The sequence below is a fragment of the Strix aluco genome, chromosome 14 (assembly GCF_031877795.1).
Source record: "Strix aluco isolate bStrAlu1 chromosome 14, bStrAlu1.hap1, whole genome shotgun sequence".
Lineage (NCBI taxonomy): Eukaryota > Metazoa > Chordata > Aves > Strigiformes > Strigidae > Strix > Strix aluco.
This window is the reverse complement of record NC_133944.1, coordinates 19,970,173-19,997,681: the sequence shown is the minus strand read 5'-3', so window position 1 is coordinate 19,997,681 and position 27,509 is coordinate 19,970,173. Positions and strand designations below refer to the sequence as shown.

Sequence of the window (27,509 nt, the reverse complement as noted above, 5' to 3'; positions counted from 1 at the left end):
AGCTTACATTAAAAAAGCAATTTAAACATTTTTAACTGTGAATTTCTTTAGTGTGGTACTTGGTGTTATACTAATTGCTGAGTCTGTCCAAAGTTTTTTACCTTCGCATTACTAATATGAAATGTCAGCTGTGTCTCTGTTTTAGCATGCTTTTGGTGGGAATAATGTCAGGCATCAGCTGTTAATATGGTGTTACTGTATAATCTAAAATAATTTTCAGCCTTTTAGTATCGAAAGCAGATTGATTATTACCCTAACAAAGGTAGAATGGAGTGGGATACAATAGGTACAGTCCTTACTATTTAGAGAAATTTCTGATTGCTTTTGCTGTTTAATTCCTTATTGATTGCCTGACCAGAGTACCAGGGTAAGATGAAGTCTAATCTGAAAGCTAGTCACTTACTACTTCCCTGTTGCAAAAATAATTGGGAGAATTTGGTGATGGGTCTGTAGTTTAAAGTTGGTTAAAGCAAATGCGGTATAGCTTCATGAAGTAAAAATGGAGCAAATAACAGGAAACCGAGAAGTTGATTTAAATCCCTGGTAGAGTAACATGTAAGGTTTGGTGTTAATATGTATAATTTATGTAAACACTTGCATATTTTCAAACTCTTCACTGCCATTAAAAATGACTGTTGTCCTTGTTAAAGCTATGCTTCTGTGGTAAAATAGAGTTTGGGCTTAATACTTAGGTTGTCTTGAACTTGCTTTACCGTGTCCCAAAAATGTGTGTTTGCAGACTTCTCAGATGTTTTTTGTAGAATGGGTTGGGTAACTATTCCAAAAGTGACAGTATCATCCTGTGTTAATATCTCAGTATTTTCTATGTAAACACTGCAGTTTCCTTAGGTGAATCTTTGTCTAGCATGTCTGTCTCCGGGATAAATTACATCAGCTGCAATATCATAACTGTAGTTTGAATTTCTTCTTCCTCTCTTGCCATAAACAATATGAAATTTTAAACATCTTGTAGAATATGAGGAGGTTGAACATTAACTTGGCCAATAATTATAACCATTAAAACCAGGAGATTCAAAAGCAGTAACTGTACAATGCTGTGGATTGAAGGTGTCCAGAAACTGTGCACACATTTGTTTTTAACAATCTCTGAAGTATAAATCAACATGCTGCTCTTACCTTATCCTTTCCGTTTGAGCATTAGTACAGAAGCATGAATATCCACCCCAGCACGATAGCAGGTTCTGTTTTTAAGTTCCAGCATTGTTAACTGACTCCTTGCTGAGTGCTCTACTGGGTGTGCTCAGCAAATACGTACCCAGCCAGTGTGACAAAGGGTAAGCTGCCTGTCCTGATGTGTCAGGGTGAGCAGACTCTAGATCTGGTATTCAAAAATTGAATGAAGAAAACAGTTCTTTCAATAAGTGAATGTATGTCTCTATCTGAGCAGGTAAGACAGGTCTCTCAGTGAATACCTTCTTGCGACCTAACACACCCCTGCCCGCCAAATCATACCCATTCAAATGACAAAAAAAAAACCCAACCCAAAAACAAACTACAAAAAACCCAAACCAACAAAAAAAACACAGACACAAAAAAAGACAAGGTGTGCACATGAAGTGGTCAAATCTCTGAGGGGTGGGTGTTGAAAAAATGAGATCTCTCTTCCAAAGTTAAAGCACATCATTCTTTACTCCTTTAAGCTTAAGCTTGTGGACATCATAGTTTTCAGCACCTGCTTTCTACAGTGTTGAAGAGCAAAAGAGACCTGAGCATTTCCACAGGCTCTGGAAAATACATTACCTGACTATCCCCCTTCTAATTTCTTGGAATAATTGCTGCAGAGTTTGTGGAAGATGCAAATGAAGATCAGGACAATTTCAGAGCAAAACAGCTTAATACAAACATATTACCCTGTTTCAGCATTCCCATTCTGTGTTAGGTACTCATCAGATAAAATTGACACTACTCCATGTAATAGGGTAGAAATTGGGTTGCTTTTTATCTTTTCGAAATACAGTCTTCTATTAAAGCACTTACAGGCAGTGCTGTAAAAATATCCCCTTCTCATGATGAAAAAAATTAGATTGACTATTTTAGTTCATGTATCTTTAATAAGGCAGTTCATTTCTGTGCTGCTGTCCTCATGCTACAGAGCAACTGTGGGAGCTGTCATTAGTGATCAATGTCCCTGAGCCCTGCAGCCAAGGGCTTTGATAACCCATCACGCTGACACAATGGAAATAGTGTCCTTCAGACTTAAATCAATATTTGTATCAATTATGTGTCTGCAGCTGATTAGAGTGAACAGAAACGTGGTCTGCATCACTGAAATTGAGACCGTTTTCGAGATTTTTCTGTCCCTTCCTTGTTGATGTAAACCAGCGTTCTTCAAAATGTCTTTGTGTTTTATTTCCTTTATGATGCATGGAGTGTTTAATTTTTTTCATTTGATAGCTGTTGAGACTGAACATAATACCCTTCTTATTTCAGATTGCATTCTGTTGAGACTTCAGCACTGGTTTAGGATCACTTACTGATTATAAGATGCTATAAAAAACAGTCAAGTCACTGCAGATTACTGGTGTTAAATATTGCTGTGAACAAGCTGGTTCAGGTATTATTTGTGGATGATTCTTTCATACCAGTATTTTTCATTCCACAGGGTAAGAAAATCCAGAGTAAACTGTTATGCCTGAGGTACACTTAGTAATACTGTGGGTTGGGTTTTGTCTGCGGGCAGGCACTTGTGCATTTCCTAGGCTGCTCTGCTCTGCAGTAGTCTAATAACTATACAACTAATGCACAATTTCTCTTCCTCTGTGGCTGAAGTTAGCTTGTAACTTGATATGCATCAGAGGCCACTTAGGAGGGAGAGGGAGAAGATGCAGAGCTGCAGGGGCTGCTGAGGGAAGAAGATAGGAGTGAGCTGAGCTAAGGTGAATTCTTATGCAAAGGAAGCAGGTGTTGGGAGATGTGTGAAGGGCAGGCTGAAAACTCACCTGCTTTGATAGTGCTTGGAAAACTGTCATATAGAATATAGAATAACTATGCTCCACTTGCTTCTCCTGTGTAGGAGCAATAGGTTGAGCTTCTTTCCTTTTCCCTGATGCCAGTTTTGACAAACTCTTAGAAACTCCTTTACCACCGAGATACCCACACATCTGATAAATTCACTTGATGCTGGCGGCTGTGTTCAGAGATACTGTGAGGGAGTGACTGACGGATGAATGGTCAGGTAGATGATAAATTTATGTGGAATGTCTCTTTAAGAGGGGCAGAGAGTACATTAACGTGATAATAGGAAGCCAGGGCAAAATCTGCCCAGTGCCTGGCAACAGTATTTAGTCCTTTCTCAGTTAATGTTTATGCAGTTGAAGACACAGTGTAAATCAAAAGTATCTAAACCTCCCCTTCTTGAGGAAACAGGTACACTATAAAGAATACCCTGAGATGATCCTCTTCCACTGTAGCATTGGGACAACTCATTTAAAAATCCTTACCTTAGCCTGCTCAGGATACTTATGTACAAGTCATTCTTGTTAGTATCAGAAGACAACAATTCCTTTTGTACTCGTACATAATCATGACAAAGCTGGTCAGGATGATAATTTTTGTACAAATGTTAGGTGATGGTTTAAGGATTTTTTTTGTACTGTGGCATTGGAACAGCTGAGTAACTACTGCTCTCTGGCCCCATGCTGGGTGGTCTCATAGGGTAAGTCTGTTGGAAACCATCAGCACGCTGTTCTGCTGCTCACTTTACTTCAGGAGGTTCACCCGAGTTCAAGCGTGTATGGGGAAAGTCTGGTTGATCTGATCTAGCCTTAGTCACACAAGGAATTCAAAGCTGACTTTAAAATATTCTGTCAGCAATTCCTGGCATTTGTAACAAAGAACTGTTCAGATCATGTTCTTAGGCACAGTTTTCTTTCATCTCTGGCAGGGCAGATTCCTAATGCAGATGAGGAAATTTTGATTTGTAATATGTAATTCCAAGTTGAAGCACTAAATTCCTAGGTTGCTTATTTTGACCTAGTGAACCTATAACCATTTGATTTTTCTAGGATTTTGCTTTGTGTAATAAAATATACCTTTGACTTACCTTAGGTAACTAAATTTTTCCATAGTGAAGACAGGGCAAGAACAAAGTTTTTGACAGGCATTTTATCACTTTAAGAGTTACATGCTTGTCTTAGGAACTATGGGTTTTGATTCATGACTAATTGGTCTATATGGGTGCATGTGACCTGTGTATTTTTGCATTTAGTTAATGCTATGTGGAGTCAAATTTGAACAAGTGTTGTCACTTCCTTTTAATATCCTTCTCATTTAGATGATTGTTCATGGGTTTCTTTAAATGCTGTCTACCTGTAATATGTTTTGGAATTCAGGTTTATTTATAGGAAGAATTATGAAAAGGGATGAACCTTTGAGAAGTTACACTCTCTATTCGCCCTGTGTTTCAACATTCTGTGTAATCTTAAATGCAAAATAAAACCTCACAAAGCAGAAACAGTGAAGTATCTTGGCAGGAAACCACAGAGATTTGGGACTCTGAAATGCTGCTAGTGCCAGGTGTGCCAATGCAGGGAAAGCTTTTGTATTCCTTGAAATAAAACCCTTTATCAGTGACATTTTGATGTCATTATTTTGGATCTGACTGTCCTCTGACAAGAACTATTTGGGCAAAGGAGAATTCTACAAGATACTGTGTTGAATGCCAGTCATGTGCAGTCCTGTGAAGTCACGTAGCTAACTTGTGTTTTCTCAGTCACTGTCAAAAGTAATTCAGAGTCTGATGCTAGTATTAAACATAAGTGAGAACAATTAGTTCTACATGGAATGTATAAAATGGAAGAAAATATATTCTGCATGTCTCCAGATTGATTCCAATTCTTTTCTAGTTGTAACATCACAAAAGTATGTCTTCCATGAAACTAATTTGTAAACCCTGGGGAGTGAGGTAGAATCTATGTTACTTGGGGTCTGTAGCACTGAACAGGTCTCGTACTAGAAACTCTCTAGTTCTACAATAAAATAAATACATGTTTGTACTATTGTTAGTAATTGGTGTTAAATGCTGACTATAATTACTTGAAATGTGAAGATGTGGTAGGATCAGAATTTTGTTCAGAAATTCATGGTTTTGGAGTTTGTTTCATGTTTTGTGGAACTTCGGCACAATATTTGTGTCTACCTTATCTTTCCCAGATAACTACCATTTGAAAAACTGAGGTTATAGGGGGTTTTGGTTATCTGTGCTTTGAATAATTCCAGTTAATGAATGTCAATCAACTTTTTTTTTTCAGTCACCCAGCATGGGCACCCTGATGGGGGTGTATTTACCATGCATGCAGAATATCTTTGGGGTTATTCTCTTCCTTCGGCTGACTTGGATGGTAGGAATGGCTGGAGTTCTTCAGTCCTTCCTGATTGTATTACTTTGCTGCTGTTGTGTAAGTATATAGGTAAAATAACACATGTGACATAACTTCTGTGAAACTATTGAGAAACTTGGAGAGGCTCCATTATAGATGAGTATGTACAGAAAAGCCAGATTTATGCTAGACCCTTCTGTTTTGTTTGTAGTCACGTGATTTCTCTTTTTTAGTTTTTTCCCCCTAGTATTTCTAAACGGTCAAACAGTATCTAATGTAGATAACAGTCTTAAAAATGGTGTTTGTTCAGCAAACAGCTGTTTTCTTTGCCTGTCCCAGGTCATGGCTGCCTGCTTTGCCGGACTAGCCTTTGTTGGAATTTCAGCTCCGCAGATGGAGGGACACCTCTGGTGTCTTATCTTGCTTTGTCTGCAGACGCCCTTTATTTGACCTGATAAAGCAGTGGTCATCTCTCAAGCAAAAGTCTCAACAGCTTGATGATTAAATTCCTGCTACCCTTGTTTTCTTTCAGATAATGACCTGTCAAGGCAGAATAAATAGAAATATTGTATCATATGTGCAGTGACAGCTTTGCTCTATCAAGAAATAAATTATGTTTTAAAAAATGTTGACACAATTGCTTCCTTTTCCTTGTTTTCCCCAGACTATGCTCACAACCATATCAATGAGTGCTATTGCCACAAATGGTGTTGTTCCAGGTAAGCGTCATTAGCAAACTTCTCATTTGTGTTTTTAAAAACAGAAAAAAGAGTTGTTATAAGCTGTTAATGTCGTTTTATTCTAGAGAAATTTGCTTAAGCCAGGATACAAAGACTGAATTAATATCTAGTATTTCTTCTTAATATCAGTTAGGCTGAAGATTAATTTGGTTTTTAGTTACCCCTGTGCTTACAAAAAGATACTTCAATCCAATCCCCCAAAACACAGATATGCAGTGTATAATTCTGTTGTATTTTTGGTGTGAATTTTACTCTCATTTTCTTGTTTCGTAGCTGGTGGCTCCTATTTCATGATATCCAGGTCATTAGGCCCAGAGTTTGGTGGAGCTGTAGGGTTATGCTTTTATTTGGGAACAACGTTTGCAGGAGCAATGTATATCCTTGGTGCCATTGAGATTTTATTGGTGAGTAGCACTGGAATAGTCCTGCTTTTAAGATAAAGAGCGTATAGAAATATCGCAGTATTCGTGTCCCATATTCACGTACACATTCATAGGGAGACACCAGAAGGTCTCCAGTTTCTCAGTGTCCAATTCTGTACTGATAGTGCTTCTCTTCAGAAGTTGCACACTCTGTGGGTATCCAGACTGGAAGCTCTCCTGAAAATATAGATGGAAGTATGCCTTAATCAAAGACATGTGCTCATCATTGATAAAGTTGGCTCAGTTGTACTACTGAAATAAAATGGGCCGTTTATTCCTGGACTTTTCCTATAAATTGAAGATTCCTGGTGAAGAGCATGTGGCGAATTGGGAAGTGATTTACATTTCTAGTATAGGAACAAGATCACTACAGTAATATAGACAGAGTTCTGTTCCCGTGTTCCTTCAGCTTGCTTTCTTCTTGTTTCAGACATATATTGTGCCACAAGCAGCAATTTTTCATCCATCCGGTGCCCATGATGCATCCAGTGCTATGCTAAACAACATGAGGGTGTATGGCACTGTATTCCTCATCCTAATGGCAGTGGTGGTCTTTGTAGGTGTGAAATATGTTAACAAATTTGCTTCCCTCTTCTTGGCCTGCGTAGTAATATCTATACTGTCCATTTATGCTGGAGCTATCAAGTCCATCTTTGATCCACCTGAATTTCCGTGAGTAATAATTCTGGATGGGGTATAGCTTTGCCTACAGGTCTAGAAGGTGGGGTTCAATGGAAGTTACTTAAAACTTGTGCATAACACATTGTCAAAGCTAACTTTTAAGTGAATTACTTCCATTTTTGGGGTTTTTTTTGGGTTTTGGCTTTTTTTTTTTTTTGATCTGTATATAGTGACAGTGATAGTCTTCCACATGCAGAGCTCATGGAATAGAAGTGTCTTAGGCTAAAATGAACACATTATCATGTTCTTTAACTGTTTCGGGACAATTAAATCTCGTGGTGAGTATATAGATTGATGGAGACTGACATTTCTCTGCTTCCTGCAAAGACAATCCAGTATCTTGGCCTACAGCTGCTGAGTTAAAATTTTAGTAAGAATTTTGCTGGGTTGTTTATAGCAGTTCGTAGGGAGCAGTTTGGCAGGTCCATTTTCCCCAGACCAGCCAGACATGATGTGGTGCCTTCGTGGTTGGAAACTGTGGTGGTGTGATGCAGCAGCTTGCTGAGAAATAGGGCATCTCTTAGGAATGTGGGAGGTGTGATGGCAGGGCCATGCTGAGGCTCCAGCAAAACTTCCCCTTGGACTGAGAACAGATTAGTCTGCCATATGAGTAGCCCTGCTCTGAACACAACGCATGTTCCTTGGTGTGTTGGCAGTTAAACATGTAATACAGTTTCTTAAACTGGGAGCTGGAGCAGCAATAATGTGGACACATGTGTTTTACCAGAAATGCAAACAGTATTTCCTGATACTGCTGACAAGAGATGAATGGAATGGAAATAGAGGAGTTGAGTCTGCATAATTATTCACATCTTAAAATGTTGTGACCATAACTAAGTACTTGCAACCCTCAAGTGCTCCCTTTAGATATAAATGATTATAATATTTTACAACAGTGGCAGGTTTACAGCAGTAAAAATAAAACAATGTTTCTACCTCCCCCTCATTATCTCTTGGATTGTTCTTGACTGTTCTATCTTTCTTCCTTGGGCTGTACTCCTTTTTCTTTTGCTGAAGTAACTAGATACTGTATTTATTTTTAATTCTGGAGGGTAAGGCTTCTCTGAAGTTACAGTTCACAGGCCTGCGAACCCTACAAAAATGTCCCTATCTCTTCCATTTTCCTGTCTTTAGTGACTGATAAGACCTGTGAAACTATTAAACTTATTAAAATGGAAGAAATGATTATTTTTTTTTTTTGGTGAGTGTTTTCTGGCACTGGGAAGAGAAGCTAAATGAACTTTTAGTGGCAGCAAGCTGTTACATTGTATCACCGTGTCTTGTGGAACTGTCTTTGGAGAAGTGGATAAAAAATAAGTGCTGGAATAAACTGTTTTTGGTTAGGTGAAACACAACAGGCACTGGAGGATTTTAGCAATTATCCGTAGTATTTTCTGACAAAAACAACTTTTGCTTATTATGATAGAAATGTATGTTCCTAATTCTGAAGCTAAAATATCGGGGGGTCATTTGAGTGCTGCTATACAGAAACTGGGATAATGCAATTCTAAATATATTTAGATATTCTAAATATATAGTAAGTTGAATGCTAAGTATTCTTCAGATCTCTTCCACTCCAGTAGTTCTGTTTAACTAAAGAAAAAAAAGTGGCTTAATCTTTCCCTTTCATTGTTTAAAGTATATGTACCAAATTTAATAAATCACACTGATGTAGCTTTTTATACCTCTCCCAAAATTGTTGGAAAAGTAGCTTTATACTTCTGACCCTTAAAGGAAACAGATACACAGTCTTTGTCATGCTGCCACCATCTTTTTGAAGCTGAGAAATGAGGTAGCAGACTAGAGCCACTTGAAAGTCCCATGATATGAAAGAAGAATTATGGGGAAGGGTGGATTTCATTTTCCTGTACCATATAATAACACTGGTTTTCATGCTTCCCTTCCAGGATTTGCATGTTGGGCAACAGGACTTTGTCAAGAGATCAGTTTGATGTTTGTGCCAAAACCATAGTTAAGGATAACATTACTGTGGCTTCGAAGCTTTGGGAGCTCTTCTGTCACAGTACAAACTTAACCACTGAGAACTGTGATGAATATTTCCTAATGAACAATGTCTCTGAGATAGCAGGAATTCCAGGAGCTGCTAGTGGCATTTTAAAAGGTATGATAGAATACTTTATTCCCTCAAAGAGGAGGCATGCTGGGCAGTTGAAATGGGTTGAACTGTTCCTTGCTGGTTAGGAAAGAGGGACTGAAGAAATGTAATTACAATGGAGAAAATTACCTTCAATAAAGAAAACCAAGTCTTACAATCTTTGGCACTTCTGTCCTGATACAGTACTTGTTTGCGGTAAGATTGAATAAATTTGCCTTGTACATCTCATAATTTCAGCAGAAAGTCAGCTGTAATTATGAGTTGTAATAACATGAGTAAGTTGTTAAAATTTTCTGAACTATGTGTAGCTATGACTCTCCATTTTAGACAGGTTAAGATCACATCCTGAAAGATAAGAGTACTTGGATAAAAACAGCGTACCTCCTCCTTTGCCCACTCCTGAATATAATATCATTGAAAAGTGTTCGTTATTGAAATGAACTCCAGAGAACAGTTGCTTTGTGCAGGTGCTGAGTGCCTAAGGTTCTCATTTTCACAGAAACGAGTAGTCTAGTTTCTAGAATGGACTCAGCATTTATTAGTGAAATTTCAACTGCCAACCGTGTAATTCTTCCACAGTCTAAAGAATAAATCCATTTATATCTAGAAAGCTGGTCAATAGTGCTGCTTTGGATTCTCTGAGCTACTACGTATGGGTATGGTTCATTAAAAATATTCACTGTATTTCTTGGGGTTAAAATAGGTATGAAATTAAAAGAATGTTATGTTTAGTAATATTAAAGGATAAAAACTGATTAGACTTCTGTAGGCTATTCATACATATTTACTGTTTTTGTTAGATTCTCTTGAAAGCATGCATTATACATTTTTTCATGTAACTTGTATACGTCTTAATTTGTGTTGATTGCTGAATTGCATGAATTGCATTTGTAATCTTCAGTTGTAGACCCATTATAATGAGAACAGGTTTGAACTGAAACATGCTTTTCTTTTCTGTGGTGTGATAATAACACTGAAGACAACTTATGGAGCAATTATATGGAGAAAGGAGAGATACTGGAGAAAGCACATCACCCATCTGTTGATGTAGCAGGCCAGAAGAACAACCTCCATCTATACGTGCTTTCGGATATAGCCACTTCATTCATGGTGCTGGTTGGCATCTTCTTCCCTTCAGTGACCGGTGAGAATACTGGAATGAGAGGGCATCTTGGGTCTCTGAATTTTCTTCTCTCTCATGATCTTATGTCCAAAATGTATTTTCAGGTATCATGGCTGGTTCAAACAGATCAGGTGACCTCAAAGATGCACAGAAATCCATTCCTGTTGGAACAATTCTTGCGATTGTCACGACATCACTAGTCTGTATCCTTTTAAAATTAGAAGAGTCCTGGCATGTTGTGACTTAGATCAATGTCTGTGTATCTGATTTGTGGAACTGCTTTCAGGTGACTAAATTATCAGTGTGAGTATGATTGGTCAGTGAAAAAAAAAAACCCAACAAACAGTCCTTGAGTTGAAGGCATTAGAATTATTATCCTGTTGTTTTCCATCCCCCTTTTTGTGGTGTGTTGTTTTTGTTTTGTTCTTTTGCATTTCCATTCCTTTTCTTTGCTACACAGTGGTCTATAGCTTTTAAGGTTGGTGGACTACAGGTATATCTTTTTTTAGGATGCAGTGGACCATTAAGATGAGGGAAGGCTTTAAATGGGAGAGATCATAAATTTCAACTCCTTAAAAGAAAAAAAGAAAGGCCTTTTATTTTGAGTGACACTAAGGAGTATAGGCCTTTTTGAACATTTTAGGGCAAGATAAACTGGAATTAGAAATTAGACTATATATTCCCCAAGTGTGGTTTTGGGGCAGGGGGGAAGGTATATGTGTAGAGTCAACTGCTCACTGGTACCAATGAATTTGTGTATTTATTCTGAAGTCAGTGAAAGAAACACGATCATCTTACATCAGGACTGTATTATTTTTTTTCCCCCTTGATTTCTAACAAATTCATCTGATTTAATGCTATTCTGTGATTCTTAGACACATCCCCAGCTGGCATGTGTGGAAGTGTTACAAACACCATGCTCAGTAGCAAGCTCCACGTAGCTGTGAATGACTCGCTGTTTCCTGCCTGTTTCCACTGAGCCTGGAGCACTTGATTTGCAGAATATGAAGATGTTCCTTGTACCAGATTCATAGGTGCTGAGTGTGTGTTCAGAGGAACAGCCTTTGTCCCAGTCGAAGTTGCTGGGTTTTGTATGTGGTTAAACTCTTCGGGGCTTAGGGCTACAGGGGCTTTGCTTAACAAAGACTGTCTTAATCTCTTCTCTCCTGCTAGAGAAGAGATGAAGCCACGGTCTTCCAGCTTCATCTAACTGTTGGTGTCCTAAACTACAGTTTATCAACATAGGAGATTAAAAAAAAGAAAATGCAAAAGGCAATTAATGAGCAAGGACTTCAAAACTTCTTTGTAAGAGCTTTCTGAATAAATCCCACCCAGAGGGCAGCTGGCTGAGATGGTGACTCTTCTGGAAATTCTGCTGGTTTGAACCTGTTTTTTCCCAAAACTTGCGAAGCTGTAAATCAGGATCCCAGCTCACTTGTCGCAGCTTCTTAGGAGCACGGCCTTTTCCAGATGTTACTCTGGGACCTGACCCTGTATCAAGAAATCTGCATTTCCTATGAACGTAATAAATATTGAAACAGGTCACAGATGTAACCCCGGCTCTAGTGTTAAAATATTTGCAGCTCAAAACTTACTTTTGTGGTGGGTAACTTTATATGTAGATATTGATACGCCACCCAGTGGAAGGCTTACAGCATAATTTTTAGGAGTGATCAATCTTTCCCCTTTTATTAGTCTTTGTATTTTACAATTGCATTTCAGTGGTAGAGGGTAGAGTTTAGGATTTAACCAGTCATGTAAACTTAAATCACAAGATAAAGAGTGTCAGATCCAAAAAACCTGAAGTATTTTGTACTCCCCAATGCAGAAATAATACAGTTTAATAACAAACCCAATATTCAAAGACTTATTAGTGGTGTGAATGCTGTCAAAAAAATGAGAAAATGCAAGGTAATGGTTTGCTATATCTTCAAAATATCTTCAGACACAAGAGAAGGAGAGAGGAAAGAACAATACTTTAGTATCATTTCTGCTCTATACCAGCAGATTAAATTGATGTTTACATATAAAATTATTTCCTTTGAAGTTATCTCCTTTATTGTAACATTTCAAAAAGTTAAAACTTAACTAAGTTAAAAACTTAGAATAATAACTTTATCACTTTAACATTAGCAGGTATATATGAGTAGTGAGACATTAATTTACTCACCAGCTTTACCACATACTTATGGAGATCCTGCACTGTCAGTGCCATAGGACAGAGGCACTTTGAAAGTATTGAACTTCCCACAATACTTTCTGTGCTTGTTTTTGTCTGCCACATCTAAATAAATCCTATTTCCTTAGCACACTCTGTACTCCAGACTTCAGTTGTGTATTATTATTTGGAGCCTGCATAGAAGGTGTGGTCCTGAGAGATAAGTAAGTTTTACAGCTTTAATGCTCTCCTTTCTTCTTTTTTTGCAGGGAATGTGTGTCTCACCACCCCTGCCCCCCCCCCCCCTTTTTTTTTTTTTTTTTGGCTTTTACTCTTGGGTGCCTTTTAAAACCTACTTGTATGTAAATTGTAAACACTATTTTGGGAATCTTCTTGTAATTCGATTTGATATTTTCTGGCATGGCTCCCTCAGATTTTCTATCCCATGTCTTAATTCCTCCACCCCACCCCAACCTATTTTGTCTTGTGTTGATGTACCCTTTTCAGTTTCCAGGGGTACTTGTTCAAAGATCAGATCCCTAACAGTAAACTATAATAAACTATAGATTTATACCTTTTCTTTCTTTTCCCTAGAGAAGCAAGATAGAAAACAACAAAAATTTGTTCTTTTTCTTTTTTTTTTCCTTCTCCAGATGAGCCTTTTTTTTTTTTTTTTCTCATTTGTTGTCCTCTTTTTGTTAATTACTGAGTTTGGCAAAATTACTCTTTGCAAACTGCTTTCTAGCTTCGTTGCTATCTGAGGTACTACTACTGATATTTTATAAAAGTACTGGTGACTTCCACACTGTATGCCAAATAGCTGGAATTATTTCAGCCTACAGTATGTTAGCAAATAATCTTTCTTACGCTTGCTGACCATGGTCCCCTAAGTCAATGACCAGTATAATGTACATTCCCTGACCTGTGCCAAAGAAAAATTCTTGAAAGTCAGGCAGATAGCACATGTCTATATCTGTATATGTTGTATTGCTCCTAGTGGTATTCATAGGAAGAAGTATTTCCTTGTAGCATTTGTGATTATTTTCTTGCATAGAAACCATATCAGATGTCTGTAACTGGACAAAGTTTGGTATTTGGTTATCTCCACCGTTGAATTATTAGTTATCAAACATTTCTGTCTGTAAACCCAATAACAGTGTTCCCAGTACTAGAGTCTACAGGTGCTTTTTCTGAAAACTTCCCTCACATTGATGGACTCTTTCCAGTGGAGAAGCAGTGAATTGCTTGTGAATATAATTGTCTGGGGGGGGGGGGGAAAAAACAAACAAGCCACCAAACCAACCAAGCAACCAAAAAAAACCCCAAAGTCTTCTGTAGGGATGTCTGATATTGAATTGTGTTGGGTGTTTTAAACATTAACCTTTTTTTTTTTTGTTAAGGACTGCATCTTTCTAGGTGAAAGTAGAAAATAATGTTGTGATAATAACATAAGAGTTTTATAATATATAATCAAAAGAAAGTTTTCAAATTGTTGAAATCAGGTTGCAGACACTTCCTATCTGTGTATTAAAAATAACTGAGATTGTTTATTACTTCCTGTATTTCCTACTCAAGAAAACGTATAGTATTTAAATGACATCTTAAAACAGACTGAGTAGACCAAGTGTGAGTGTCGGAATACTTCTTTGAATATGAATGTCTCACTGTTCCTCTCTGCAGGTACGGCGATGCAGTGAACAAGAACTTAGTTGTGGGCACCCTTTCCTGGCCCTCGCCGTGGGTCATTGTGATAGGATCCTTCTTCTCTACCTGTGGAGCAGGTTTACAGAGCCTTACTGGAGCCCCCCGGCTGCTGCAGGCCATAGCAAAGGACAACATCATTCCTTTCCTCTGGGTTCGTACATGCTAAAAAAACCCCCACCAAAACCCAAAAAACACCCTCCAAAAAAAGGCATTCTGTACATAGTAATTAAGCAGCTATTTGACTTTTTGCTCTTGGAAATTGGATTTATTTTCCCTAGTTTGCCCAGTGTTGAAGTGAAGGTCAATATCTTTTATTCTAATGCTTTGTTTTCTTTTGTTAAAAACTAGGAATGTTTTTAAAGGAGTTTGAATAGACATATATGGTCATTCATTTTATGAGGAAGTCTGACATCTAAGTGAAGCACAGAAAGCCATTAGAATAATTTGACTCCTTGCTCTAGAGAAAATAGTGTGTAGGAAAATTACTATTGTTTTTTAAAATATTTTCATTTGGTTTTGGTTTTTTTTTCCCCCTCATTATAATCTTATGAAATACTTGGAAGATATGCTTAATGTGTCTGTTTCTTCAGGTTTTTGGTCATGGAAAAGCAAATGGTGAACCAACATGGGCTCTTCTGTTAACAGCATTAATTGCTGAGCTGGGAATCCTTATTGCTTCGCTTGACATGGTGGCTCCAATTCTTTCGATGTAAGAAACAGGGTGGTTGCTGTTTAAGGGAGAAGGAGGGAAAGAGCAATGCTCTCTTGAGTTTGGCTAATTTGATTGTCTTCCAGAACCCTATCTTAAACCAGTAAAGCAAATTACTGGAGCCTCAGTTCCACTTGGATTATTTGTATGAATTCTCTGACTTCAGGCTCTGCACATAAATCTGTTTGTTTCTGCTCTGGAGTATTCTGTGAATAAATATGTTTTCAGTCTTGCTGGATTGTTACTTCCTTTGGGAAGATATTATTTTTATCACAGAACAAAGTGTTGATGTTGTGGATAGATCTAACTTGATCCGATTAAAAAAACTGTTCTAGTTTATACTGATAGTTCAGGCTAATAAAAATCAGAGGGATAGTCACATGTGACAGGGCAGCTGTATTTTGACTGTAAATCATTCATGTGATTATAATATGTGCCAGAATCTATAGGTGTGTGTGTACTAAAAAATTTTGTGCTTTTTTGCTTCTGCAGGTTTTTCTTGATGTGTTACCTCTTTGTTAATCTAGCATGTGCAGTACAAACACTTCTTAGAACTCCAAACTGGCGGCCTCGATTTAAATACTATCACTGGTAAGCAGAAGGCTGGCACGCTCAACGCCTAGTTTGTAATCTGCAGTGTGGGTTTTGGCCATGTTTTATTTTTCTGGATATCAGTTCTAGACAAGAGCACATAGATGTAATATTCATAGTGGACCAGACCCAGATATTTAATGGCTTGAGAGTTTCATTTCAACAACAGGATGTTAAAACTGTTGGGGTCTGGGGAGATTCCTTGGAAGCTTTACTTTCACTACCAGTTCAGAATAGGCAATTTAAATTAAAAAGAGCAAGATAATAATTGAGGGGTTTTTTTTAAGCTTTTCTACCCCACTACTCACTAGTATCTTTGCTTTTCGTTTTAGGGCCCTCTCGTTTTTAGGCATGAGTATTTGCCTGGCACTGATGTTCATTTCATCTTGGTATTACGCTTTGGTGGCTATGCTTATTGCAGGCATGATTTACAAGTACATTGAATACCAAGGGTAAGTAATAACTGGATAGAAAAGGGTAGGAAGGGGATTGGGTCTATTTTTTGTGAATTATCTCTGGCCTTCACACTTGGAAAATGAACTGTTCAGAGATACGACTTAGAGGGCTTCCCTTACTGATTAATTTTTTTCATTGTTTTACTTTGTCAGTGCTAAAAAAAGCCCCTGAGTGCATTGTTGTTAAGCCTCTAAAGGTGTTTGGTGAAACTTGAGAGTCACAGGAAGCAGAAACCCTGCTTGGGATCTATCCTTCTGCTATCACACGTAATTACTTCAGGCCCAGAACAGGTGAAGGCAGCCATCTTATTCCAGTTTATCTGGTGCAAAGGTCTGTCTAGAACAGTCCTTGAAAAACTGAATTTGCAGGTTAGGTTGCCTGAGATGGTTAATATCTGATGGAGTCAGACTGTAGTATGGCTGTATAACTTAGTTTTAACAAATCAGGTATTGAAATATCTGATGTTTGTTTATACTTGGGAGTGCTGATAAACACAGAATGGTGGTGTCATGGTATACATTTGACTGAAACATTTGTAGTTCTCTCGTGTGATGTGTGGTATCACATACATACATGTACAAATGATACACAGCGTGCATCACACGTATGTTTATCATATTATTAAACTCATTGTAAGGTAATGATTTCTCTACAGCATGACTCTAAGTGTGCAATTAAGTGCTCATGAAACCATATGTTGGCTAAATTGTGTGTTCTTCACAGTGCGGAGAAGGAATGGGGTGATGGCATCCGAGGTCTTTCACTCAGCGCAGCAAGATATGCCTTACTCAGGCTGGAGGAGGGCCCTCCACACACGAAGAACTGGAGGTACTCATTTGAGACTAATAAAATGCACTGTCATGATTATCTACTTAAACTTAAGGAATTAAACTGGAATCTTAACACAATGCTTTTGGTCTGCGCGAATGTATTTAAATGCCCAGAATATTTAGGAAAAAAAAAAAGTTGTTGAGTCCGCAGTAAGCTGTCCTGTCACTGCCCAAGCCATCCTGTGTGGGCCCTGTATGGGCAGAACTTCTTGTGTCCTTTGGATCTTTAACTGGACTCTGAATTGGTGAATTCAGAAGTGGAACTTGGGGAAACTGTGGAGGTTGCTGAGTACAGAGGTCCAGGGGCCCATGGTAATTTGCAGTGGGGCACAAAGAAGTCACTGCTATCATTCTAGGGTTAAAAACTGGAACATTTCTCCCTCTGGCTTTGTGTGTTGAAGACAGATGAAGTGGGCAAGAACCCTCCTCTCAGCTATGCATCGCACAACTCTTAAGCTCTGAACTACAGGAGCAGGAATCTACCAAAGAAGAGAGTTATAAATCTTTTTATATTTGCTCAACCATAGCTTAAGAGCAAAAATAACTGAATTGATGTGTAGCAATACCTTAAGGGACAGAAAGCAGGTGGGATCTGTGTTTAGATGAAAATATTCCTGTTTCCCAACTGTTTGGCACAAGTATACAGATAGATCTGGGAGGACAGCCTTGCAGTATGAGCACAGTGTCTGCTCTGATAGTACTTAAAAGTGCCTTGAGAATCAACCACGTAAATACAACACTAATGCAAGCCTCTTAACCTAAGTACATGAATAGGTTTTATGACTATCAAAACAATGCAGCAGTAGAATTCCCTCAATGCCTCAAATCTGCTTTGAATCAAGAGAAATAAAATATTAATTAAAAGCCCTCTAATGTGTGAGATACAGAAAGAATGTACTGTTTCAGAGTTAATATTCGAGCACAACTAAAGTAAGGAGAGGCAGTTTTTTAAAGTGTTTTTGTTAAAGCATTAGTAAAAAATACATTCCCTTTTTTATTTTCTCCAGGCCTCAGTTGCTGGTGCTTCTGAAACTTGATGAAGATTTGCATGTAAAATACCCTAGATTGTTAACATTTGCATCCCAGCTGAAAGCTGGTAAAGGTTTGACTATCATAGGATCAGTGATCCAAGGAAATTTCTTGGAAACTTACGGAGAAGCCCAGGCTGCTGAACAGGTCAGTGTTTTAAACAAATTGCTAAAGTAAAAAGGGGTGAGTGGGCGGATAACTTAAAATTTTCATAATAATACATGGGAAGAAGCGTATCAATAAAGCTTCCATAAAGTATAGTTGAGTAGTACTACTACAGCTGTTCAGTAAAGGGCTTGCAAACATGTTTCAGCTGTCAGTTGTGGCTTTGCAAGTATAAGATCAATGCTTGCAACTTGTGTAAACAGCCTTACTGCATAAAACTGTCTTAATTTATAAGAAATAATTACTATGGAAGTTTATGTATACTGATTAATGGAGGGAAGAGGACTATTTAGTTTTCTGAACATACCAAGAAACATTTCAGTAACTCAGTTTTTAAAACTTAGCAAATGTGCTGTCTCTTCAAGTGTGGTGATAAATTCATTACAGAAAGCATTGAAGGATGGTCCTGAAAATTTGTTAATAAATCATTTCATCATCTTTACTCTGTAAACATGACATCATAGCTCTGTTTACATCTGTATAGTATTAGCCAACACATCACTGTTTTCGTCCTCAGAGGCTTTTTATACAGGAAAACTGTTATAAAGGGAAAAACTAATTCATAGGCCTATGTGTTGACCAAGTTTGTTTAGTTTTTAAACAAATAAAGGGTATGATATTCTTGATAGGTGTGATGGGTTTGGAGCTTATATTTGTAAATTGAACATAATAACACAGCATGTTACATAGAAATATGAAACTGGAAATCCAAATGAAGTTAGTTAACCTTAGGTTTAAAAAGGTGAGTGTTTTAGGATTAGAAAACATAAAGTGAGATATCACTAACTACCACTATGAATAAGAGATTATAGCACAAATCAAAAAACGCTTATCTTGGTCTGTTAGAAATCATTATGTCTGGAAGGGAACTATGTGTATTTTAAACAAGTAGCATTCACAGTTAGTGGGTGTTTTCTGTTCTGTTCTATTAAGGAAAGTGGATGAGCAGAACTTTGCCTTGAAATGTGTTTTACCTGTGGACATGTGAATCAGGAGTTTACGCTGTAATCACATGATAGAGAAATATTTAAAGATCCCTTTGGCTGTGAGATTTTTCCTTGTCTGTCTTGCAGACTATTAAGAATATGATGGACATTGAGAAGGTGAAAGGATTTTGTCAAGTGGTTGTAGCCAATAAGGTTCGAGAAGGAATTGCCCACTTGATCCAGTCCTGTGGACTGGGTGGCATGAAACATAATACTGTGGTTTTGGGATGGCCGTATGGCTGGAGACAAAGTGAAGATCCAAGGTCATGGAAGACCTTTATAGGTGAGCTTTAAAGGTTCTGTGTGATCAAACATTGTGAACAGAGATGTTTATTACACACGTGGTAAACACAGGGGATTTTAACAGAATCCTTGTGAAATTGGTTTTGATTTTTAGTCTGTTTTGTCTTGTATTGATTGCGAAGTGGATAATTTCTCGCAAAACTGCTCTATGTTTGAAATATTACTTGTAGGTAAAAGACCTATGAAAGATTTTCAAATATTAATCTAGCAGCTAAAATTAATCTTTCTAATGAATGCTTAAAAAATTACAGACTTGAGATACTGTTTTTATGGCAAACTATAATTTGTTTCCTAGATAATCTCTGTCTTTCAGAGGTCCTAACCTATTCATGTCTCTTCGCTAACACTTTCCTTGCCTATATTCCTGTCCTTCCCCTACAGTCAAATTAGAGCAGAGCAGATGCTTTATCCTCATACTTAGCTTTGAAGATTGCTGCTTTTATTTCAAACATGATTTCAGGCTTGTGTTCCTGTAAGTCTGCTTTATCCTACCTTTGTTATGTGGTCCGACCTGTCTGTACAAGCCTTGCTATACACTTTTTTTAATGTAAGTGATGACTTTTATGGTTTGCTGACATTTGCTCAGTGAGTGACTTCTTTTTTAACGATACGTCACTCTTTCAGAATTGGAAGTTTCTTCTCCTTTTTGGCAGGTACTGTTCGCTGCACAACTGCAGCCCATCTGGCTCTGCTGGTTCCCAAAAATGTGTCTTTCTACCCCAGCAACCATGAGCGTTACAATGAAGGCAACATTGATGTGTGGTGGATTGTGCATGATGGAGGCATGTTGATGTTGCTTCCTTTTCTTCTCAAACAGCACAAAGTAAGGAGCTAGCCAAAGAATGTTTGTCACCCATCTCTTCTGTGTGCATTAGCTTAAAGGAACAATATCTGGTATCAGAACCTGAATTGATAAATGAGAGTGGATATATTGATGAGTTTCTCTTTTGTAGAGCAATATATTATTGGTTCAAATACCGAGTTTACGTTCCCTCACCAGGTTTGGAGAAAATGCAAAATGAGAATTTTTACTGTAGCTCAGATGGATGATAACAGCATCCAGATGAAGAAGGACTTGGCTACTTTCCTCTATCAACTCCGAATAGAGGCAGAGGTAGAAGTGGTAGAAATGGTAAGGGATTTGAGCCCGTTTTTCACTTTATGGTGTAAATGGTGGTATATAGTTATGACTTGATTACAAGCACAATATTTTTTTTTCTTATTTCTGCAGCACAATAGTGATATCTCAGCATATACTTACGAGAGAACTCTTATGATGGAGCAGAGATCTCAGATGCTAAGGCAAATGAGACTGACAAAAACAGAGAGGGAAAGGGAGGTATGTAATTTGTGGTTGATTATTGTGGTTTGCTGAGGTGGATGACACAAAGTACCTTCCTAGTAGTGTTTTATATAGCTGCTGCTTAAATTTAACTCCCGTGTTTTAAAGCTGTAAGGAAATACTGTTAGTGTAGCTTTTTTGTTTTCCAAAATTGCATGTAGTCATCGAATAGCCTGACTGTGCTTGCAAAACCATGCTAGAAATTACTTATTTTGGGGAAAAACAATGGCAGTATGTACGCTGTAGAAATGATTTGTGTGTTTCCCTTGGTGATGTAAGTGATACTCGATGACTTGAGGATGTAAGTCTCAACCCATTCTTGACCTTGGTTTTGCTTTATATGGATTGTCTGGGGTTTGTTTCATTTTATAGTATATCCTGTTTTCCTACTGTAGATTTAATTCCAGTTTGGACTGTTAGGACACATAGCTATGCAAGGTGCAGATGATGTAATTTTTCTGCATGTGTTTGTCCAACTTCTTTTGTTGTCAATTTTGAGTCAGCCTTGTCCATTGTTTCAGACCATGTCATGATGTGAGCCTAGACTGTCTTTTTTTTCTTGTGTAGATCCAGGCCTCTGTTAGTCCAAATCCTGCACGGCTTACACCAATCAAAACATGGAGGCTTACAAGAAAGCTGGAGAGGGACTTTTTATAATGGCATGTAGTGATGGCACAAGGGATAATGGCTTTAAACTGAAAGAGGGTGGGTTTAGATTAGATGTAAGGAACAAATTCTTTCCTGTGAGGGTGGTGAGACACTAGCACAGGGTGCCCAGAGAAGCTGTGGCTGCCCCCTCCCTGGCAGTGTTCAAGGCCAGGTTGGACGGGGCTTTGAGCAACCTGGTGTAGTGGAACATGTGCCTGCCCATAGCAGGGGGGTTGGAACTAGATGATTTTTGAGGTTCCTTCCAACCCAACCCATTCTCTGATTCTATGAAAACTGTTTAAAGACAGTTTGGTATGTAATATTATTGACTAGGGTAGATGCCTGGTATCAGAGCTGTCCTAAAGGCTAGGTTGGCTGTACAAGATAAAGGATACAATGGAACAAAAGGTCCTTCACTGCTTAAACAGAACCTGAGAACGTAAAATAAAGTCCCTGAGTTCACCTTTCATTCATGTGCCCTCTAGGCTCAGCTGGTAAAGGACAGACATTCAATAGCACGTCTGGAGAGCCTCTACTCAGATGAAGAAGATGAGGGGGACCCAGTTCCTGAGAACATCCAGATGACCTGGACAAAAGAGAAATGCGACGCTGAGAAGCGGAACCGAGGCAGTGCTGTGGGAAGCTTTAGAGATCTCATCAGCATTAAGCCGTGAGTCTTGTCTAAATCAACAGCTTGCACCTCCTGAAACTCTAGATGTGCTGTGCTTTTATTATCTTTTGTCTCCTAATCCTTGGTTTAGACTTGCACAATAAACGTTGAGACCTGACTACTGAAAGACAGCAGTTAGCCTCCTGAGAAATCTCTAACCAGTTAAATGTGGCACACATCCCTCAATATTTTACTTGATACAGTCAAATTCTAAACTGAAGCTGTTAAATTCTATTATAACGTTCCCTCTGTCTCCCAAATACCTCAACAAAACACACAATTGAAAACCAGACTGATAATTTCACTATCTAATGTGTAGTGTGGATGTTTAACACAGCAAGGAAGAAGCTGTGGAGATGGTGATGAATGACTGTGAATAGAATATGCGTGTGATAAATCCCTCTAAGACAGACTTGTTGTTGAAGGAGCACTGACATATAACAACAGCCTTAGTATTAGCATGTGTGTATCCCTTGAATAGGCTAGAAGTAAAGCTCTCTTTTGGCTTTGTATAAAAATGTGTGAATCTCCTGTGACCTCTTTGGTGTACTACATCTTACACGAAGAGTTCACTCAGTCAGTTTTGCATACCTGGCAAAGTTCCAGATTTTTCTTCCTGATAAATCACTGAGAATTCAAATCTGTTTTAGGCTGAATCATACTGTAGAAATTCTGCTGAATTTGGTGTTAACTACCTGTACTTTTTCCTCTTCCATGCTTTCAGAGAGTGGGAAAACTTGTAAGTTTGTTATTTAACTTAGAAGTACATTAAGATGGTTGAGAGGGAAGACTCAATTTTCTCATCTACAAGCAGGAAAACTACATATAATTATGGAAGAAAAGAAAAGGAGTTAGAGTTGAGCAGTCTTAGCAATGTTTTTAAAGGGAGCAGGATTAGCCACTTAAGCTAAGTATCTTTATAAATAGCACATAACAAACTACAAGAGTTGTCCTGACAAGAACTAAGTCAGGATAGAAAACAATTACAGGTCTGAACCTATTTTCTTAAGCAGAGTATGACACACAAAGTGGGAAACATTACTCATTTAGACAAGCTCTTGTTCCACAACACTGCTCTGATGTAATTTCTGGCAGTTTCTGGGCACCAAACAAACCCTTTCTTACAGCCTACACCTTCAAATCACTGGGGAGATGCCGATTTTAAATGTGACTTTAGAGAATACCAAACCTTAGTTTTCAATTTCTTTTCCAAAACTATATGTAGTTAATAACAGTATATTGTTTCTGGTGCTGGCTTCTTCCTTACTTCCTGTAAATATAATCTGGCCTCTGTGTTGTCCCTGGCCTTCTGAAGCTGACATGGTGAAGACAGAGGATGTCCTTGCTCTAAATCAAATAAGAACATGAAATAACAGAGAGGTGACTCACAGTGGGTAGATTGTGCTGTTAGTATACTATACATTATTCTTACTATGACATCTTCTATTTTATATCTATATAAAATATTTCTTTGTGAACCTAAATATTTCCAAGAGCAGCAAGGTTACTAAAGACTTTCATTCATAACATGTAAAACTGAATTAACAAAACTATAGATTCATATTTGATACGTTTCTACTAATACTTGTTTTTAATATATTAAAATGAAGAAAAAAAAGTGGAAAATCCTCAGAGCTGCAAATATCTTCTCCCTTTGATAAGTCTATTTCTGTATTCTTTTTCCTTTTACATTACCAAAATAATGGTTGATTTTCTGTAGGAAGGAAACATTCCCTGGCTCAAAATCCCCAAAGGATACTTTCCAGTTCTGTTCCTGCATGAATTGGTGTTATTTTGTGATAATGTAGTCTTAATAATTAATCCTGTTACCTCTCAGCCTAGATTCTTAAGGAGCAGAGGCTTATGAGATCATGCTGCATGTATTCCCTTCTCTCCCATAACTTTTGAACCAAGTGGCTGCTCAAATTTGAAAGCATGATTGAGATTTTAAAGATACTTGGGTCATAAGTGTTTCTTGTAAATAGCCGGGCAGAGAGGTTGATTAGTGCCCAGCTGAAGGAGAGGTTAAAATCCTTACTGTCCACCAGAAAAGCCCCTAAGCAGGCATACATTCAGCCGTTTGGAGGCTGCCTTCCAGCCTATGGATCTGTAGCAAACCAAGCTTTCTCTGGAGATGTCAACTGCTGTTCAACACAAAAAGACAAGCGCACTCGTGGCAAGTGTGGGCTGAGCGCAATGGTACCAGTCTCCTACTTGGTTCCAACAGGTCTCTGAGAAAGTTTTCTGGTACTGAGTGCAGAGAGGTGCATGGTCTGGGCTGCTGTGGGAGGGAGGGGATCTGGAGAGGCTGTCCGAAGGGAAGGCTCTGTACTCACAAGTGTCCACAGTCAAAAAGCATGTGCCCTTGTGCAAATGTGTTTTAACTTCTTATGCAAGACTAAATGATCTTTATAAAAATATGCTTCTTGAAGAGCAATATAACTTTGTAAACTGGAGACTTGACTGCAGGGATCTTGAAACCGATGGATTTAGCTGTGCCTGAAGAACTCTGTGAAATCTCTTTTGTATCTTCATCATTAAGTTTGAAAAAAATTACTGTGTGCTGAGTTGACATTTCACAGGGTATTTAGGAGATATAAGGTGTGCTTTTAAGAGCCTTCCTAATAATTCAGTTTTCAGAGGCATGTTTCTAACAGTAAGTCTGAATGTGCTTCTTCTACAGGAACCAGTCCAATGTCCGAAGAATGCACACAGCAGTGAAGCTAAATGAAGTTATTGTAAATAGATCCCATGATGCCAGACTTGTTCTCCTCAATATGCCCGGTCCTCCAAAGAATACCGATGGTGATGAAAACTGTATCCTTTCAGGCAAGGCCTGGTCTACATAGAAAATCTTTAATCTGTGCTCTTGAATTCATTTTGTTACAAATACTGTCAAGCTGTAATATGTGACAAAGTGTCCACTGAGTGGAGGGTACTGGCTTGTGGCTGTTATGTAGTAATTGTTTAAAGTAAAAGTTGCCACTGGTTGCTCTGGAAGCCTTGTAGGTTTGAATTCAGTCATGTCTAAATTCTTACTTGATTTTATTTATTTATTAAATTTAATTAGATTTATTTAATTTAGTTCTCAATAGTGGATGTAGCAGATGTTTAAGAAGGCATTGACAGCAGCCAGCGCTCTGGGCAGAGCAATGAGTGAACTCGAGTCCTGAAGGAGAGTGCGTAGCTTGGGCATAGCTCACACCTCAGAATCTGGGAGCTTGGCTCCAAGTGCAATGCTCTGCTAAGATTAAAGTTCAAACCCACAGTGTTAGGCACTTAAAGGGATACTTGCACCATGCCCCTAAGCAAGGCCAGAGCTGAGGGTTGTGATCTGGTGAGCCTGTTGATACAGCAGTTCTTTGTCCACAGCTGCTCTTCAGCCTTGGTTTGTAGCATTAAATTAGCAAGCCTTTCACTGGTCTGTGCCAAAAAAAAAGTCACAAATCTCAGACCAAATGATTATTTTCTCCTAAATCTATGTAGTAGTAGTAACGGCTGTTTCACAACAGTGTGCTGGCCAAAGGAAGGATAAAAACATTCCTCTTGGCATAAGGGGGTTTCAACCACAGCTGTGACAGCTCAGGAGAGATTTTAAACTTGAGGTTATGGGTGAGGATGCTTATTTCTCCACCCTTCCCTGGAGAGGCTGAGCCACAGTGGCTGAAAACCAGTCAATATTCATGAAGAGCAGCTGGGAGGGAGCGTGACTCTAGCCTGGTGCCACCAGCATCACTGATGTGCTGAGGTTTGGGCAGTGGCGGGTTCATTTTGGAGCTGGCTGACACGGGGGCAGCCCCTGGTCTTATCTCAGAGACGATGCCCCTGCAGCCTCCCTGCTACCAAAACCTTGCTACAGAAACCCAATACAGGGGCTGATCACTGTGTGTTTGGGTTTTGGTATTTCTTTTGTCCTTGACTTTACTGAAACAGACATGGAGTTTCTTGAAGTCCTGACTGAGGGTCTGGAGAGAGTATTACTTGTTAGAGGAGGCGGCCGAGAAGTCATCACAATTTACTCCTGATTTAGTACAAGCTTCTAACGCTGGTCTACATTTACCTTCTTGGCGATAACGGACATTCCAGTTTTAAATGGAGAAGAAAAAAAGGTGTTTTGCCTAACTTTCTCCTCATCCAGTCCTATTCGTTGTCTTTCCATTTGCAACATACATATCTTTTGAGATTGCAGTATTGTTACACCATCCAATTAGCAACATAAGTTAATTGTGAAGTTGCCACATTATTCAGTTTCTGCTTTGGTACTCCAGCATTTGTGCATGTAGTTTTAACACTAAACCTATTTTTAGTCAGCACTGCAATGTGCAGTATTTTTAGTAACTGTATGTAAAGTTAGGACATGAAAGCCAGTTACTGTAAAAAGATTTTAAAAGCTTTTTATATTAGGTTTGAGGGATAGAATTACATTATATAGCAGCTAGTTTCTGCTGAAGTTCAGCTATAAAGCATTTTCTAAGAGCACACTAAATTGTAAGAGAGGACTGAAAAAAAGCTTTGTTTTTCTGGGTTTATTTCCAGAACTAAACTCTCAGTATTGGATAAGAATTTATACTTTTAATACATTTATTGATAGAGATTTAAATAAATTATGTTGATATAGTTGAAATTATGTATGTAGCTTGCTACAAATTGTGTTGCTTCTGAGACTTGAGGTTCTGTGAGGCCAGATCCCTATTTATTTTTGTATTTATTTGTCAGAAATATTGGATACGCTGATGCAGACTGTTTAGGATAACAAAGATCTCACAATAAATTTTGACTCATCAGTGGATTGAAGGACCAGTCCTGTGCAGTTTTTCCATGCTTTAAATTTCTTGCAGACCATCCATCAAAGTACATTGAGCATGTTGGAGTCCCGTGTGTAGAGCCAGGTGCTATGCTGCACGCACAGCGATGGGATTGCACTTGCACAAGTACAGGGGACCTGCTGCTTCATTGTATGCTTTATGCCCTTAGAGGAAAGAGAAGAAAAGAAGACCTATATTAACCAATAAGTCTCTGGAGATTTTATCAAGCCCATTAAGTTGTACTTTATGTACAGAACATTCGTATTTTTTCAATAAAATGTTGCATACACTTTGAACCTATTCTCTGTTCTGTGTGCTATGGTGAATTCCCTAGGAAGACCCTCTCTGTCCTTCCCTGTGCGCCACTGCTGTGATCTGACTTCAGCGCGTCAGCACCAGTGGAACCGCCGCGTGAGGGGAAGGTGTGAGGGGAAGGCGGTGGGGATGTGTTGGTGCTGGCACAAGTGCTGCATGGGAGAGGTGCCAGCTGAGTCTTTAAAGCTGCCTGGTGGCGTGTGGAAGTGAGTCAAGGCTCCCGGCTCTGGAGTTACTACCATGTGTAATAGCCAGGAGGAACGCCGCACCTGTCGACTATGAAATGCAAGTCGATACCCCTCAAGATTGCCAGCTGGCTGGGAAAGTGGAACTCCCATACACAGGACATGTGTGGGCGAACCTCCGTGGGATGCAGT

General features: G+C 38.6%; 1 protein-coding gene across 5 annotated transcripts in view; it reads left to right on the top strand.

Moving 5' to 3' along the window:
* SLC12A4 (solute carrier family 12 member 4) overlaps nucleotides 1–27,117 on the top strand; it is a 50,834-nt gene extending 23,717 nt beyond the window's left edge. For 4 of the 5 annotated variants that reach the window (XM_074839795.1, XM_074839796.1, XM_074839797.1 and 1 more), the window contains 21 exons: nucleotides 5,271–5,417; nucleotides 6,004–6,058; nucleotides 6,353–6,483; nucleotides 6,932–7,173; nucleotides 9,090–9,304; nucleotides 10,278–10,442; nucleotides 10,526–10,624; nucleotides 12,746–12,803; nucleotides 14,260–14,434; nucleotides 14,874–14,992; nucleotides 15,485–15,583; nucleotides 15,916–16,035; nucleotides 16,763–16,867; nucleotides 17,877–18,045; nucleotides 19,137–19,332; nucleotides 20,006–20,175; nucleotides 20,353–20,484; nucleotides 20,584–20,691; nucleotides 21,828–22,012; nucleotides 24,696–24,829; nucleotides 25,946–27,117. In XM_074839795.1, the coding sequence (XP_074695896.1) occupies nucleotides 5,271–5,417; nucleotides 6,004–6,058; nucleotides 6,353–6,483; nucleotides 6,932–7,173; nucleotides 9,090–9,304; nucleotides 10,278–10,442; nucleotides 10,526–10,624; nucleotides 12,746–12,803; nucleotides 14,260–14,434; nucleotides 14,874–14,992; nucleotides 15,485–15,583; nucleotides 15,916–16,035; nucleotides 16,763–16,867; nucleotides 17,877–18,045; nucleotides 19,137–19,332; nucleotides 20,006–20,175; nucleotides 20,353–20,484; nucleotides 20,584–20,691; nucleotides 21,828–22,012; nucleotides 24,696–24,829; nucleotides 25,946–26,037 (2,916 nt within the window). In that variant the 3' untranslated portion in view covers nucleotides 26,038–27,117. The remainder of the gene's footprint in view (nucleotides 1–5,270; nucleotides 5,418–6,003; nucleotides 6,059–6,352; nucleotides 6,484–6,931; nucleotides 7,174–9,089; nucleotides 9,305–10,277; nucleotides 10,443–10,525; nucleotides 10,625–12,745; nucleotides 12,804–14,259; nucleotides 14,435–14,873; nucleotides 14,993–15,484; nucleotides 15,584–15,915; nucleotides 16,036–16,762; nucleotides 16,868–17,876; nucleotides 18,046–19,136; nucleotides 19,333–20,005; nucleotides 20,176–20,352; nucleotides 20,485–20,583; nucleotides 20,692–21,827; nucleotides 22,013–24,695; nucleotides 24,830–25,945) is intronic. The other variant, XR_012625121.1, reaches the window with a different exon arrangement.
* The last annotated feature ends 392 nt before the right edge of the window (nucleotides 27,118–27,509 follow it).